Raw genomic sequence first — 17,384 nt, 5'->3', positions numbered from 1 at the left:
ATAAACATATCCAGGTGTTAGAATGGCCAAGTCAAAGTCCAGACCTGAATCCAATCGAGAATCTGTGGAAAGAACTGAAAACTGCTGTTCACAAATGCTCTCCATCCAACCTCACTGAGCTCGAGCTGTTTTGCAAGGAGGAATGGGAAAACATTTCAGTCTCTCGATGTGCAAAACTGATAGAGACATACCCCAAGCGACTTACAGCTGTAATCGCAGCAAAAGGTGGCGCTACAAAGTATTAACTTAAGGGGGCTGAATAATTTTGCACGCCCAATTTTTCAGTTTTTGATTTGTTAAAGTTTGAAATATCCAATAAATGTCGTTCCATCTCATTATTGTGTCCCACTTGTTGTTGATTCTTCACAAAAAATACAGTTTTATATCTTTATGTTTGAAGCCTGAAATGTGGCAAAAGGTCTCAAAGTTCAAGGGGGCCGAATACTTTCGCAAGGCACTGTACCATGTTCATCTTTCCAAACAATAGTACGCAAGTATAAACACCATGGGATCACGCAGTCGTCATCCCATTCAGGAAGATGACTCATTTTGTCTGGAGGAAACCAGTACAAAGTATTTATATCCACAGTAAAACGAGTCCTATATCGACATATCCTGAAAGGCCGCTAAGCAAGGAAGAAGCCAATGCTCCAAAACCACCATGAAAAAGCCAGACTACGGTTTGCAACTACACATGGGGACAAAGATCGTACTTTTTGAATAAATTAAACAAAAATGGAACTGTTTGGTCATAATGACCATCGTTATGTTTGGAGGAAAAGGGGGGAGCCGAAGAACACCATCCCAACCGTGAAGCACAGGGGTGGCAGCATCATGTTGTGGGGGTGCTTTACTGCAGGAGGGACTGGTGCACTTCACAGAATAAGATGGCATCATGAGAAAAAGGATGTGGATATATTGAAGCAACATCTCAAGACATCAGTCAGGAAGTTAAAGCTTGGTTGCAAATGGGTCTTCCAAATGGACAATGACCCCAAGCATACTTCCAAAGTATGGCAAGGTGGCATAACGACAACAAAGTCAAGGTACTGGTGGCCATCACAAAGCCCTGATCTCAATCCTATAGACATTTTGTGGGCAGAACTGAAAAAGCCTGTGCGAGCAAGGTGGCCTTACAAACCTGACTCAGTTACACCAGCTCTGTCAGAAGGAATGGGCCAAAATTCACCCAACATATTGTGGGAAGCTTTGGAAGGCTACCTGAAACATGTGACCCAAGTTAAACAATTTAAAGGCAGTGCTACCAAATACTAATTGTGCATATGAACTTCTGACCCACTGGGAATGTGATGAAAGAAATAAAAGCTGAAATAAATAATTCTCTCCACTATTATTCTGACATTTCACAATCTTAATAAAGTGGTGATCCTCAAATTTATTAGAAATACAGTGTAGACATTGTTAATGTTGTAAAATGACTATTGTAGCTGGAAACAGACCACTCACAAGTCCTCAACTGTCAGTTTCATTAAATAGTACCCACGACAGAGGAAGATTGGGAAAAAGTGTTATGGACAGGCGAATCTAAGTTTGAGATGTTCGGATCCCAAAGAAGAACATTCGTGAGACGCAGAAAAAATTTAACGATTCTGGAGGAGTGCTTGATGCCATCTGTCAAGCATGGTGGAGGCAATGTGATGGTCTGGGGGTGCTTTGATGGTGGTAAAGTGGGAGATTTGTACAGGGTAAAATTGATCTTGACGAAGGAAGGCTATCCCTCCATTTTGCAACGCCATGCCATAGCCTGTGGACGGCTCTTAATTGGAGCCAATTTCCTCCTACAACAGGACAGTGACCCAAAGCACAGCTCCAAACTATGCAATAACTATTTCAGGAAGATGCAGTCAGCTGGTATTCTGTTTATAATGGAGTGGCCAGCACAGTCACCGGATCTCAACCCTATTGAGCTGTTGTGGGAGGAGCTTGACCGTATGGTACTTAAGAAGTGCCCATCAAGCCAATCCAACTTGTGGGAGGTGCTTCAGGAAGCATGGGGTGAAATCTCTTCAGATTACCCCAACAAATTGACAACAAGTGCCAAAGGTTTGCAAGGCTGTAATTGCTGCAAATTGAGGATTCTTTGACGATAGCAAAGTTTGAAGGACACTATTATTTCAATTTAAAAGAACATAATTTATAACCTTGTCAACGTCTTGACTATATTTCCTATTCATTTTTCACGGAAAACAATGACATTTCTAAGTGACCCCAAACTTTTGAACGGTAGTGTATATGTCATACATTACTGTTCCTTCATACTGCTGTGTAAACTCACCTCGGTTTCCGGAGCAAATAAACTGTCTTGAATACAAGCCATGTCTACTTATTTGCTACATTGGCTGACTAATCGGTTTTTATTTTAAATGTATTTTGTTTTAGCAATAAGATTGTATCTAGTTACTTTAAAATACATTTAACGAATATCACAATGACATGATCCAGAAGTTGAAGTCGCCACTTTATTGGTTTCTGATGCAGCTGGAATCATTTAGTCACTTGTCAGTACACTTGTAAAACATATTGTATAAAACATTTGATTAAACTCCATATGTAAAAGATCGAACAATATCTATACTACAATGCAGTTGTGATCATATTAAGCATTTGATTAAACTCCAAATGTAAAAGATCGAACAATATCTATACTACAATGCAGTTGTGATCATATTAAGCATTCTATATTATACTACAACATCAATCAAACTGTTCCAGGCAGGGTCCTGAATGTTCTTCTGCTGGTGAACTCTGTCTTGTGTTGGGCAATGGCAGCTGGTCTGGCAGAAATTCATGAGCTCCATGATTCATGAGCTCCATGACACTTTGGCTCTTGCCAGCCTCGCGCAGTCCCCCCCCCCCCCCCCCCCCTTCCGCGTCAGATGATCTTTAGCTTGTTCCCGGCTGAAAGCTTTCATCCAATGGTTCTACAGGATCTGCACTACTAAAGCTGGTGTCAGCAGCAGGATTAGTCTGCAGGACAATATTTTACTACTGTCCCCATCAATACACACTCAAACAAGGTACTATATCCACCCATCCCCCTCGTGTCAATAGATCATGCGTACTAACTAGAGGTCGACCGATTAATCGGAATGGCAGAAATCTTTTTTTTTTTTTTTTTTTGTAATTATTAATTTAACACCTTTTTATTTCATCTTTATTTAACTAGGCAAGTCAGTTAAGAACACATTCTTATTTTCAATGACGGCCTAGGAACGGTGGGTTAACTGCCTCGTTCAGGGGCAGAAAGACAGACTTTCACCTTGTCAGCTCGGGGGATCCAATCTTGCAACCTTACAGTTAACTAGTCCAACGCAATAACGACCTGCCTCTCTCTCCCTCTCTCTCGTTGCACTCCACAAGGAGACTGCCTGTTACGCAAATGCAGTAAGCCAAGGTAAGTTGCTAGCTAGCATTAAACTTATCTTGTAAAAAAACTATCAACCATAATCACTAGTTAACTACACATGGTTGATGATATTACTAGATTTTATCTAGCGTGTCCTGTGTTGCATATAATCTGACTGAGCATACAAGTATCTGACAGAGGTTGTAGGCAGAAGCAGGCGCGTAAACATTCATTCAAACAGCACTTTCGTGCGTTTTGCCAGCAGCTCTTTGTTGTGCGTCAAGCATTGCACTGTTTATGACTTCAAACCTATCAACTCCCGAGATGAGGCTGGTGTGACCGAAGTGAAATGGCTGGCTAGTTAGCGCGCGCTAATAGCGTTTCAAACTTCACTCGCTCTGAGCCTTGGGGTGGTTGTTTCCCTTGCTCTGCATGGGTAACGCTGCTTCGATGTGGTGGCTGTTGTTGTTGTGTTGCTGGTTCGAGCCCAGCGAGGAGAGGGACTGAAGCTATACTGTTACACGGGTAATACTAAAGTGCCTATAAGAACATCCAATAGTCAAAGGTTACTGAAATACAAATGGTATAGAGGGAAATAGTCCTATAATAACTACAACCTAAAACTTCTTACCTGGGAATATTGAAGACTCATGTTAAAAGGAACCAGCAGCTTTCATATGTTCTGAGCAAGGAACTGAAACGTTAGCTTTCTTACATAGCACATATTGCACTTTTACGTTCTTCTCCAACACTTTGTTTTTGCATTATTTAAACCAAATTGAACATGTTTCATCCACTTGAGGCTAAATTGATTTTATTGATGTATTATATTAAGTTAAAATAAGTGTTAATTCAGTATTGTTGTAATTGTCATTATTACAAATACACACCTTTTTTTGAAAAATCTGCCGATTTAATCGGTATCGGCTTTTTTGGTCCTCCAGTAATCGGTATCGGTGTTGAAAAATCATAATCGGTCGACCTCTAATACTAACCTTCACACACAATACACCCCCCCCCCCCCCCCAAAAAAAAACACTAGTCGGTCACCCACACCTTTCCCTCCTTACTAATAACTCTGCTTTTCTCCAATTTAGACTTCAAACTATGCATAAACAATCAACTAAGCCTCCCAAATACAGATACAACTACAGTAGAAGTTGTAGCCTACTTATATAAACACCACGTGTGACCTTAAGAAACAGACCATGTTTATGTCTAGCTCCAGTATATGTATTTGCTGATCATAGAGTTAAGATGACTTACACAAGTTCCTGGTTCTGAGCTTGATGTTGATTCAATCAAACTCATGTTATTTTCTGCATTAGTTAATTCGCTAACAGTTCGATACGGTCCAGTAGGCTTTAGCTAACGTTAGCTAGCTCACATTGCCAAATAGCTCCTGGCTATTGACTTTGGGATGTCTTGCTGACATTTTCTGAAAGCTAGCTAGATTTTGGTTTAGATAAACAAATGTAGTTCGCTGACTAGTTACGTTAGCTAGCAAAGTTATCTACGTTACCTTTGCTTGTCTTCGTAGTAAGGTAACTGATGAAATGTTACCCCAGCAACCTGTGCTTCCTTGCACATCCAGGTACTGAGCACCACACAACTTTAGTTGTTATCAATACAAAAATGAATAGTTATTCGCACGCCGATGTTCTATGAATGAGTGGCTGTTTCAGTGAGTAGCATTAGCTACTTGTTGACACCCTTTCTCAACTGGATCCACCTCGACAGGGGCGGTACTACGTCCTGAAATGGCTATGAATTCTGAATATTGTGATTTGTGGTGACGTTTCCGTTTTAAGCTATAATTGTTTCCACCACATTTTTTTTATTTCTAGGATTTAGATAACATTCAGTAAACCGTAGTACCCAACATCCGATTTGGACCAAACGTACCAATGAGTAACACATGAGTTGTCAAAAGCCACCCTGCCAATCCCATCAACCAGTATACAGTATCAGTTCTCTGTTTGACAAGTATTATGAAGCTGTGGCAGGGTGTATTGCTTCTCCATACTATAATATATTCCCTGTGAATCTGGTGATGTTCAGAGAAATTATACTGAACAAAAATATAAACGCAACATGCAACAATTTCATTGATTTTACGGAGTTACAATTCATATGAAAAATCAGTCAGTTAATCCATGGATTTCACATGACTGGGAATACAGATATGCATTTGTTGGTCATGGATACCTCTGTAATTTATGCCTGCCCGTATCAACCTCACCGCCCCCACGGGGGCACTCTGTTCACAACGTTGACATCAGCAAACCGCTCGCCCACACAACGCCATACATGTGGTCTGCGGTTTTGAGGCCGGTTGGACATACTGCCAAATTCTTTAAAACAACGTTGGAGGCGGATTATGGTAAAGAAATTAACATTCAATTCTCTGGAAACAGCTCTGGTGGACATTCCTGCAGTCATCATGACAATGGCACACTCCCTCAACTTGAGATCTGTGGCGTTGTGTGTGTGAGACAAAACTGCACATTTTAGTGGCCTTCTATTGTCCCCGTCACAAGGTGCACCTGTGTAATGATCATGCTGTTTAATGTTTCTTAATATCCCACACCTGTCAGGTGGATGAATTATCTTGGCAAATGAGAAATGCTCACTAACAGATGTAAACACATTTGTGCACAAATTGAGAAAAATAAGCTTTGTGTATGACATTTCTGTCATCTTTTATTTCAGCTCATGAAACATGGGACCAACACTTTACATGTTGCATTTATCTTTTTTTTTCAGTATATGAAAGTGTGTTTTAGGCACCAACAAACAGCGTTGCATAGCTAGCAGAGGCTCTCCTTGTATGGGCCCTCACTGTGGAATCTTGAATTTATGTGTGTCTGTTTGTATGGAGTAGTTGGCTGGATGTCCTTTTTTTCCCTGGAAACCTGTCCTCTGGTACTGGGCTCTCTGTGAAGGAGAGAGAGAGAGAGGGAGGTAGGGAGGGGGAAGCTTATCGAAGTATGCAGTGTGTGTTCATGGCTTCTCTCTTCTCTGACCTCTCCCTCTTCCTGCAGCACTGCAAAGAAAGTGAATCTTTGTGAAATATTATTCTCACCTTCTCTCTCCTCTGACTGAGTCAGCTCCACAAAGACTGAAGGTTTTGTTATTGAGCAGCAGACCAAGCTCATCTGAGGGAGAACAGGGCCCAGTAGAACTGGTCTTTTGGGGTTGTGCAAGGAGGAGTGACGACACTGCAGTGCGCACTGATGCCAGGCCCCTTCTGTCAGTCTGTGTGGCTCATTTGACCCAGTCTCCAGATTGATACTGATGTAACACCAGACCTGAGACCAGCCAAGTTCAAAGGTCAACAGTGTCCGTCATGCTGCCAAATCCCCAAATTACTCTTAAGCACTGAAGCTAAGTAGACCACAAGATGTATCACTATTAACCTACTCCATGGTGCTTATCAGACTATCTCTCAGGCTCAGGGAGGGGCAGAGTATGCTCCCAGGAAGAGGATGTGGTGTCCAGGGAGGCCCTTACCCTGGTAGCAGCACTGGCTGTAATGGGAAACCACATTGTGTGGTTAATCGTATCGTGAGGCTCCAAGGTGTGTGGGCACCGGTCATACCTCCACTTTGTGGCCTACATTGAGAATGTTGTTGCAGCCCTGACTATTGCCTCATGGGCTACAACCAGTTTAAAAGGGAGAGTCTTAGGGATGTTATTTTCCGAGTCATTTTGTTTTTGTGTACTGTGTTCTAGAGATGCTTAACCGGCCGGTCACGGACAATGTAGTGTATAGCCTATTGGCCTAGTGTTTACATTTGTTTGTATTTGACCCCCTTTACACTTTTTGATCTTCACTCATCGCTGCAACTCCCCAACGGTGCTCGGGAGATGCGAAGGTGGAGTCATGCATCCTCCGAAACGTGACCCGCCTAACCGTGCTCCTTAACACCCGCCGGCTTAACTGGGAAGACAGCTGCACCAATGTGTCGGAGGAAACCCCGTTCAACTGGCAATGAGCCAGGTAAAGCCTGGCCCCCCCCCAGACAAACCCTCCCCTAACCCGAACGACACTGGGCCAATTGTGCGCTGTCCTATGGGACTCGCGGCCGGTTGTGGCACAGCCCGGGAATAAACCCGGGTCTGTAGGTATGCTGCGATGCAGTGCCATAGGCCCCTCGGGAGGCCCTAGGCCTAGTGTTTTAATTAGAAGTATTTTTTTAACGTATAAATTCGGGTTCACATTCCGGACCGATCCGAGGTCCCTGTACTGAATGTTTTGGTAAGTGTACTGTTACACCCATAGTGGTTAGCTATCTTGGAGGTATTTAGTGTTGTGTGCACTTAGCTAGCTGCCATCCCATAGACTACATTGCGTATGAAGTGTGACTGTCTCATTCGTGGATGTATGGAGAAAATGACCTTTTATTTTTTTGTCACTCCTGTTGGCTCCCCCACGTGGGGGTGCATGCTTTCTGATGTGCTCAAAGTTAAGTTGTCGGAAACTGGCAAGCATTGCGATTCTACAAGGAGAAATAGTATATTTGTCACTACCGGGTCGGCACACAGCACTTACCGCTTTTGTTCTAGCAAGAGAACGAACGGCCTCCCACTGTGATAAGTACCTATCGGCAGGGAGATTCTCGATGTGTTTTAATGCTTTACTGTGGAATTTCCCATAACCATTCACTGTTCTGATACTTATACACTTATTTTTCTCTGTGTGTCTCAGGTGTGGCGGATGGTGTAGGTGGATGGAGGGACTACGGGGTGGACCCGTCCCAGTTCTCTGCCACCCTGATGAGGACATGTGAGCGACTGGTGAAGGAGGGCCGCTTCACCCCCAGCAGCCCTGTGGGCATCCTCACCTCTGGCTACTATGAGCTTCTACAAAACAAAGTACCCCTGCTTGGTGAGTGCACATACTACATTCTCACTCACTCACTCACAGTATAATGCATATTGGGGGGGACAGGTGAGTAATACACACTAGAGGTCGACCGATTATTCGGCATAGCCGATTTCAAATTTTCATAACAATCGGATTGGATGCCAATTATGACCAATTACATTGCAATCCCTGAGGAAACTGCGTAGCAGGCTGACCACCTGTTACGCGAGTGCAGCGTCAAAAGGACCTTGTAGCTGCAACGAGCCAAGGTAAGTTGCTAGCTAGCATTAAACTTCTTATAAAAACAATCTTCACATAATCACTAGTTAACTACACATGGTTGACTACACATGGTTGATGATATTATTAGGTTAACTAGCTTGTTCTGCGTTGCATATAATCAATACGGTGCCTGTTAATTTATCATCGAATCACAGCCTACTTCCACTTTGCCAAACGGGTGATTTAACAAAAGCGCATTTGCGAAAAAAGCACATTCCTTGCACAAATGTACCTAACCATAAACATCAATGCCTTTCTTAAAATCAATACACAGAAGTGTATCTTTTTAAATCTGCATATTTAGTTCAAATAAATGCATGTTAGCTGGCAATATTAACTAGGGAAATTGTGTCACTTCTCTTGCGTTCAGTGCAAGCAGAGTCAGGGTATATGCAGCAGTTTGGGCTGCCTGGCTTGTTGCGAACTGTGTTTCTTCCTAACAAAGACCGTAATTAATTTGCCAGAATTGTACATAATTATGACAACATTAAAGGTTGTACAATGTAACAGCAATATTTAGACTTAGGGTTGCCACCCGTTCGACAAAATATGGAATTGTTCCCGTATTTCACTGAAAGAATAAACGTTTTGTTTTCGAAATGATCATTTCAGGATTTGACCATAGCAATGACCAAAGGTTCGTATTTCTGTGTGTTTATTATAATTAAGTCTATGATTTGATAGAGCATTCTGACTGAGCGGTGGAAGGCAGCAGCAGGCTCGTAAGCATTCATTCAAACAGCACTTTACTGTGTTTGCAAGCAGGTTTTAGCAATGCTTGAAGCACAGCACTGTTTATGACTTCAAGTCTATCAACTCCAGAGATTAGGCTGGCAATACTAAAGTGCCTATAAGAACATCCAATATTCAAAGGTATATGAAATACAAATGGTATAGCGAGAAATAGTCCTATAATAACTACAACCTAAAACTTCTTAAATTAACTGGGAATATTGAACCACCAGCTTTCATATGTTAAACTTTAACGTTAGTTTTTTTACATGGCACATATTTGCACTTTTACAACACTGTGTTTTTGCATTATTTACCCAAATTAAACATGTTTAATTATTTATTTGATACTAAATGCACAGTGTTTCCTCCGACACATTGGTGCGGCTGGCTTCCGGGTTGGATGGCGCTGTGTTAAGAAGCAGTGCGGCTTGTTTGGGTTGTGTATCGGAGGACGCATGACTTTCAACCTTCGTCTCTCCCGAGCCCGTACGGGAGTTGTAGCGATGAGACAAGATAGTAGCTACTAAACAATTGGATACCACGGAATTGGGGAGAAAAAGGGGTAAAAAAAAAATTCAACCAAAAAAATAAAATATAATAATAATTCAGTGTTGTAATTGACATTATTACAAATATATATAAAAATCGGCCGATTTTTATTTTTTTTTTATTTATTTTGTTTTATTTTTTTATTTTATTATATATATATTTTTAAATAGGTCAACATCTAATAGACACACAGTGTAATGCATGTGGAGGGACAGGACAGGCCAGGTGAGTAACACACACACTCCAACTAACACATGCCTGCTGAGCTGCACTATCAATCCATCCAAAAAGATCATTATAACAAAGCTTTCCTCCCTAATAATTTTTTAATTAGGGCCACATTATCCGCTCCCCAAGTAAAATAGAGTAAAGTTAAAGGTACTGTTTTTTTTTTTTTAACTTCCCTGTGTTCTAATTCTAAAGGTGCTGGAGATCATTATTTGATTATGAACTGAAATGGTGCTGTCCTTCAGTCGGCCACCACCCAGTTCCAAGGTCCAGTTCCACAGAGGTCATTGGGACAAACACCTGACCAAGTCTCTAGCCCCCCCCCCCTCCTCAGTTACCATTTCGGTCCATTTCAGAGCACCTAAAAGGTCAGTGGAAGGAACCGTTACTGACGCTGCTCACGGGTCCACGTGTTGTTGTTTTAATGGCACTGGCGTGTTAAAACACATTTTTCAACTGAGACCCGACACCACAGGCAAGGCTGCCTGCTCTGAGACACTACAGTCCACCAAGTTACACGATGTTTGCCTATGAAAAGTGACCTGCGTCTTATTTTAGGATAGTGTGATAGCAGCTAAAGCCAAGGTCTGTGCTTGACCGTCCCTTCTGAAGGACAGTGGTAGATAGAAGCTGCATAGTGGGGACACAGGGGAAGGACATCTGTTTTTAGTCTGTGCCAGACTGACTGGTCCAGCATGTGATCTCACACACCCCTTCCCTGCTGTACCGGATAACCCCACTTTTTTTTTAACACAAGTAGAAATGGATATCAGGTGATGGCTAACCACCATATGTTGGTATATTCCCTCTCTTCTGCCCCTCTCCACTTCCCCAGGTAGCAGCACAGCATGTATTGTGGTCCTGGACCGAAGGAGCCACCAACTGCACACGTGTAATCTAGGGGACTCTGGTTTCCTGGTGGTGCGAGGGGGAGAGGTGGTGCACCGCTCCGATGAACAGCAGCACTACTTCAACACCCCTTTCCAGCTGTCCATCGCTCCCCCAGGGGCAGAGGGAGTGGTACTCAGTGACAGGTCAGTCTCCTCCACCTCCTTCTCTGACCCTCCACCTGGTCTCAAATTCCCATTCGTATTGAGAAAACTGGCTTTATGGCCCCGCCATAGACTTTAAAATGACTTCACACCAAATCAAAACTGTGTAGAATGTTATTCTGTTTCTTGACTGTGTCCAGCTTGCTAAAGCTAGACAGTCGGGAGAGCATTCAAAATAGTTTACTATTTTGGCCTAATTTTGATGGTGAGGAAAGATGACACATTTTCAGTGCAGTCCGCTGGACCTCGTGGAAGACCGATTCCGTAACCCCCTGGTGGAAAAATGAGTTTGACCATCCCTGCTTTAGATGATATACCTGGAGCAAATTACAGGTTGTCATTGGAAGTAAGGTTAAAATCGTATCTAGAATTTCCCTTCTCATCAGTTCACAGAAGGATTTGAAAGGAACGGTGGCTAGATAACGAATAAGCTTTGTCCTCATTCTGGGACTGTATTATTGGTTCAATAACAGCCATGTGACGCTGTGCCCTTGTGTAGTTAGTTTAGGCCAAACAACAGCCCACCCTCCAATAGCCCTCAAGCCATTTTCAGGCTGGCCTGGAGACCACGTGAGCTCCTAGGTGCTGGCAGGGTATGTTTTCCTTCTCTCTTTTATTATTGAGGGGCCATGTGACAGCAACCAACCCCTTACTTCAGCTGTTCTGCCAACAGTGTGTAGTGCCTGGGCCCATGCCAAACACGCGCATGCACACACACAGGCCAGTAGCAGGCGGGGCGGACCCGCCAGACCCCTTTCCGCGGGGCTTGTTCTTGTTCTCTGGAAAAATAGGGATTATTTTGAGCTCCACCATGTGTTTCTACATTTAAATGAGACCTTTATTGTTTTATATTGCAGTCCGCACTGCAAGATGTTCAGGCTCTCCTATAACGATCACATTAACACGCAAACTTGCACAATGTTACTTTATGCTTCCATACATACGTACTTCTCAGCAGACACACACTCTCACATGTTCACATTTGCTCTCTGTCTTTCTGGTATGGAAGGGGTTTAATAAAGGGCAATTCCACAGTTTCAAGGGCAGAGGGTTACGTCCGGCTCCCCTACTCTGTCTAGGAGCCAGAGATCATGCTGGGCCTGGCGGGCGGGGGGGTGGGGCTGGAGCAGGGCAGGCTGCACTGTGTGCCAGGAGGAATCTGCTGTCTTATTACCCAGCCATTATATCCCTCTGAGGCACAGTCACCTTTTGACCAGATTCCTCCTGATCATGTTTGTGAGGATCATGTGTACTGTCTATCTGGTAGCAGCTCTCTGGTGCCCTCTGGCTGGCCCTGATTAATAGTGCTGTCCTGTGTTCTCCTCCCCAGCCCTGAGGCCGCTGATAGCGCCTCCTTCGATGTCCAGCTGGGTGACATCATCCTGACCGCCTCGGATGGCCTCTTCGACAACATGCCCGACTACATGATCCTGCAAGAGCTCAAAAAGCTCAAGGTAACACGTCGCAGTGCCTCCTAGCTGCTTTCACACCCACCTAAATCTACACATTCACCTTAGTAAATACCTGCACACATTTCTTTGTCCTAATGCTAATGCTTGTATTTCTCAGAGCGCCAACTATGACAGCATCCAGCAGACGGCACAGAGCATTGCAAAGCAAGCACACGAACTGGCCTATGACCCCAACTACATGTCCCCTTTCGCTCAGTTTGCCTGTGACAATGGCCTGAATGTAAGAGGTACGTATCAGGTTCTTGGGAAGTCCTTTACGTCCCTAATAACACCTCCAGCTCCACTGTATTTTTATGCCCACCGTCAGCTTGCAGATTGGGTTATTCAAGGTTGACTTTGATCTCTGGAAAGCCAATTGACACGTTCTCTTTTGTCTTGTGTCCTGCAGGGGGGAAGCCTGATGACATCACGGTGCTGCTGTCCATTGTGGCAGAATACACAGACTAAGTGTGTGTGAGACGCTTATTGGATCCGTTTACTTCCCGCCATTCAAGTCTTCCACCTGCCTCCTTCTCAAGTGCACTGGTTCCCGTCGGACGGACTGCAGCCCCCCCCCCCCATGTCCCCTCACTGACCTTCCTATCTCACCGCCACAACATGGAACACAAACTCCTCACCACAGAATGTAGCTCTATCTGTATTCTTCCATTTTGTTTTGGTACTGTATTAGTGAGAGGAGGCAGGCAGCTAAGACTTTCTCGTGTTAATCATGATGCACACGGTGTAGAACAGCACACTGCTTTCTTCCCATTCTCCCATATCTTATTTCAAAACATCACTTAATTGGGACTGAGACCGAAGTGCAGTCCTGAATGCAGGGGGGGTTTGCTTTTGCGGGGAGGGACCCGATACGGGGATAGAGTTGGGCTTGGTCACCCTGAAACAAGCAGTGGTATTATAAGTAAAGTAAGCCATGGTTTGTGGTTGTTAGGGAGATTTGAATGTCTGTGTTGTAAATGTTGTAGCTGCGTGATGATCTGTTTCAAGGCTTCTATGTGTGTGGCTGGATACTAAGACTGGGGAATTGAGCGGGACTGTGTTGTTGTGGGTTTTAGAGAGGGTTGTGACTTGTAATAAGAAAGGATGTAGATACAGTATGAGTTTGGTGTTGTTGTCTTGGACTTGTATGAAGGGGTAGCTGGCCAGTACCATTTACTAGCAGGGATTTCTCCAGAGTGCCACCTATAGGCTAGTCTGAAATGTCACCACATTGAGGTTACTGAAAAATTCTGTCAGTGCACACAGCCGCATGGATTTGTAAATATTGTGTGTTGTGAAACAAGGCAGTGTGTCTTCACTTTGACGCTGATAAGGATGCAAAGGATGATCATTTTGCTTTGTGACAGATGTGTACGAACGAGCATTCACAATCTATAAAGGTAAATATTCTCAATCCCTCCCTTCCGTGGGCCGAAAGAACCACGACATTGACATGGACACGTTTGACCCGGTAGTAGTGTCAGAACTATGACAGCATGTCTGCGTGGCATGTCTTTGTCGACGTGTGTGCGTGCGTGCGTGTGCACTAAGTGGGTGTAGGTTCTTGTTTGAATGTCTTTGCTGTTGATATGTGTTAACTTGCAAAGCTAATGCTAGCATCTGGGAATGCTTTCAACCATACCAATAGGGCAGGTATGAATTATATATATAAAAAAACAAAGATTTATTTTTATAACTTTAATGTTATTAGTTTGAGAGCCATGATGTGACGGTTGAAATGTGTCATCCAACATATGGATTCACCGTGTGATTCTTTTGTGACGCCTTATAGCTCCATGGATGGCAAATATGAATCATACCATCTTACTACTCAGTAGGAATCATACCATCTTACTACTCAGTAGGAATCATACCATCTTACTACTCAGTAGGAATCATACCATCTTACTACTCAGTAGGAATCATATGTGGTCTGTGTGGTGGGTGTGTCATCTCTAAAAATATTTTTTCTAGATTTGTTCTGTCTCCCAATAATGATTTACTTGCTGCTTTTATTTTGTCAGTTCAATGTGTTTGACTGTACATTATTTATGTGAATGGTGTGTGCGCCATTTTGTTATTTTTGATCATCCTGTACTGGTCTTGGCATGCTGTTGGTTTTTCTGCATAATAGCAGAATACACACACCTCTCTTCATTGTTAGCCAGTGTTTGCTCTGTTATGATTATGAAGCCAGTGCACCAAAGAGGAGTATTCACTATCTTTTATCCCCATTGATTTCATCTGGGTTTGGAGTAAAACATGCACCAATACTGTAACATAAAATGTCTCTATTTTCACATTGAGAGCATATCTGTCAATCTGTTTGACAGGTAATCTGTCATTTTGCTTGTGGGGAATGATGCCCAGTTGTATTTTCGGTGCAAAACAGTCAGAAGACCACTAAGGTGTCTTTTTATTTGTGCCTAAAATGCAATGTGACCAGAACAGGGGCTTGGTTGTATTGGCATCTCTAGTTCTATGTGACAGGTAGTCTGTGAGCAACAAACTACAATGCAGGCTTTTGAATCCTTAAAGAAACCAAAGAAGGAGAGCCAAACTTCACAAGCATGACCAGGGTAAAAAAAAAATCTAATCTAAAACCTGCAGTCAGGCTAACATGGCGTAATGGAGACCAATTAAGTTGTCACTATTTATCATCTTGCGTAGTTTTGCATAAAAATAATTTGAAAGAACATCAAGCAACCATACAGGCAAGATCAATGGGTACAATTAAATGTATGTTTTGTGTACTAAATACTATTTCAATTTGGTTTAAGTTAATTTTCTGTAGCCTTTGACTTCATTTCATGAATATCGTCTGTCCTATGCATTCTGTATTTGCATGACAAGCTGTCTTTGTCCCAGCTATTTGAACTACTGGAATTTGCTTAACTGCAAAGGTGCCACTGTCGCTCACAGCTTGCCTCGCCTCCAAATGTCTGATCAACTCCCCTTAATTTAAAGGTTGTCCTTCAAACACTTAAAACATGCACCGACGTTCATTGGTCATTCTCATATTTCCGGTTTGCTCTTTCCGACAGTCTGTGGGGGTGCACTGTGTTAATGAATAATTAATTACCTGATCGGATTTTGTGAGAGTCAACGTCTATGGTTTAAGGAGACACTGTGTTGAAGCAGGAAGGGCGATGCAGGTTGAAGTGCTTTTTATTGATAATGGTGAGCACCGATTCCGCCTTAACAAATAGATGTATCTTGTATGTTGCTCAATGTCAATTAAGTCCCTCTAATTCTGTCCACGCTCTTGACAGTTTTTCAATGGTGCTTCTGCTGTCAAGACGAGGTCTGTGTGTTTTTCTCTAAGCAATGTTTGTGAGTATGAAAGCTACATGTGTGTGTGCGCAGTGTAATAATGCAGGACTAGGTTCTGTAAATGTGTTTTCAAAGTTGCAAAATATTTAAATAAAGAATATAGTATTTATACTAAGATGCATGCCTCTGAGTTTTTGTGACTATGCATTGAGTAAAGGCTTTATCTGGAATTTCATCAAACCATCGCAAGACTGCATTTATCTTTTATCACATAATACCTCCTTTTTATACAGTGTTGCTTTCCCCCTGTGTTATATGAAACCATCATTAAAAAGGACACTATGCACAGCTGTTGATTGCAGCCTTCACTGTGATGGCACTGCCTCTGACAAATTTCAATAGCAGTGTGAAACATTGCCTAGCTTGCAGATTAACTTGCCCTGTTGAGGTCAGTTCTATATAGCTGGGATATTTTTCACATGTATTCATGGGAAGGTGCTTGATTAGTTTGCCTTAGTCATGGTCAAATGCTGGTCACCTTCCCAACCCATCAGGGATCGTATGACTGTCAATCAACCCCTTGCAATGTTCTTGAATGCCTCCCAAGCATTCATCAAAGGACTTTGGTATAATGTAAGAGCTAACCTGACCATCATCTTTGTAATGATCTTCCCTCACGTGGAAGACGGCTTATCAAAACCCAAAGCCACTGGTCCGGATTAGTCACCATTTTATTTTTGTTTCATGTTTGTTTTTTTGCAATTATGCCCCCAACCAATGAACCCACAGTTTGAGTGAGAGGATTAAGGCAGGGAAAAACCCTCAGAATTACTGCAAATAAGGCTGACCTCATTCCCCCGCAGGTCTTAAGAAGCTTTCCCCACCTTTGCGAATCCACCAGATTTCTAGAGTTCTGAATTAAACAGATTGGACCCTGTTGTTACAAAAGACAATACAATTCCTGTGTATTTCCCACGTACAGTTAACTTTGTGCAAATACATTAATGAGCATTGGCATTGTGTCTGAGTGTGCGTGAGGCAAAGCTTGTGATTTTTTATTTGTGTGCTCCTGCAGCAGCATGTGACTAAACATGAGGGTGAGAATGAGATGGAAGGATGCCGAAGGGAGGGGACTGAAATATGCCCCGTGGGTGAATGTATAACACTAAATCATTCCCCAGAGCAGCGGTTCCCAAACTTTTTATAGTCCCGTACGCCTTCAAACATTCAACCTCCAGCAGCGTACCCCCTCTAGCACCAGGGTCAGCGTACTCTAAAATGTTGTTTTTTGCCGTCATTGTAAGCCTGCCACACACACACTATACAATACATTTATTAAACATAATGAGTGTGAGTTTTTGTCACAACCAGGCTCGTGGGAAGTGACAAAGAGCTCTTATAGGACCAGGGGCACAAATAATAATATAATAATAATCAAGAATTTGGTTTTATTTTGCCATCTTACATATAAAACCTCATTTGTTCATCAAAAATTGTAGATAACTCACCACAGGTTAATGAGAAGGTTGTGCTTGAAAGGATGCACATGACTCTGCAATGTTGGGTTGTATTGGAGA

At 42.8% G+C, this 17,384-nt stretch overlaps 1 protein-coding gene across 1 annotated transcript in view; it reads left to right on the top strand.

Annotated features, from left to right (window-relative positions):
• The window catches only part of LOC110523703 (protein phosphatase PTC7 homolog), a 29,469-nt gene extending 13,487 nt beyond the window's left edge, over nt 1-15,982 (top strand). The window contains exons 2-6 of the mRNA XM_021602632.2: nt 8,079-8,258; nt 10,867-11,065; nt 12,414-12,537; nt 12,653-12,782; nt 12,944-15,982. Of these exons, the coding sequence (XP_021458307.1) occupies nt 8,079-8,258; nt 10,867-11,065; nt 12,414-12,537; nt 12,653-12,782; nt 12,944-13,002 (692 nt within the window). The 3' untranslated portion in view covers nt 13,003-15,982. The remainder of the gene's footprint in view (nt 1-8,078; nt 8,259-10,866; nt 11,066-12,413; nt 12,538-12,652; nt 12,783-12,943) is intronic.
• Nucleotides 15,983-17,384: the final 1,402 nt, after the last annotated feature.

The sequence above is a fragment of the Oncorhynchus mykiss genome, chromosome 5 (genome assembly GCF_013265735.2).
Source record: "Oncorhynchus mykiss isolate Arlee chromosome 5, USDA_OmykA_1.1, whole genome shotgun sequence".
Classification (NCBI taxonomy): domain Eukaryota; kingdom Metazoa; phylum Chordata; class Actinopteri; order Salmoniformes; family Salmonidae; genus Oncorhynchus; species Oncorhynchus mykiss.
The sequence above is the reverse complement of the archived record's forward strand: the minus strand, read 5'-3'. Positions and strand labels throughout refer to the sequence as shown.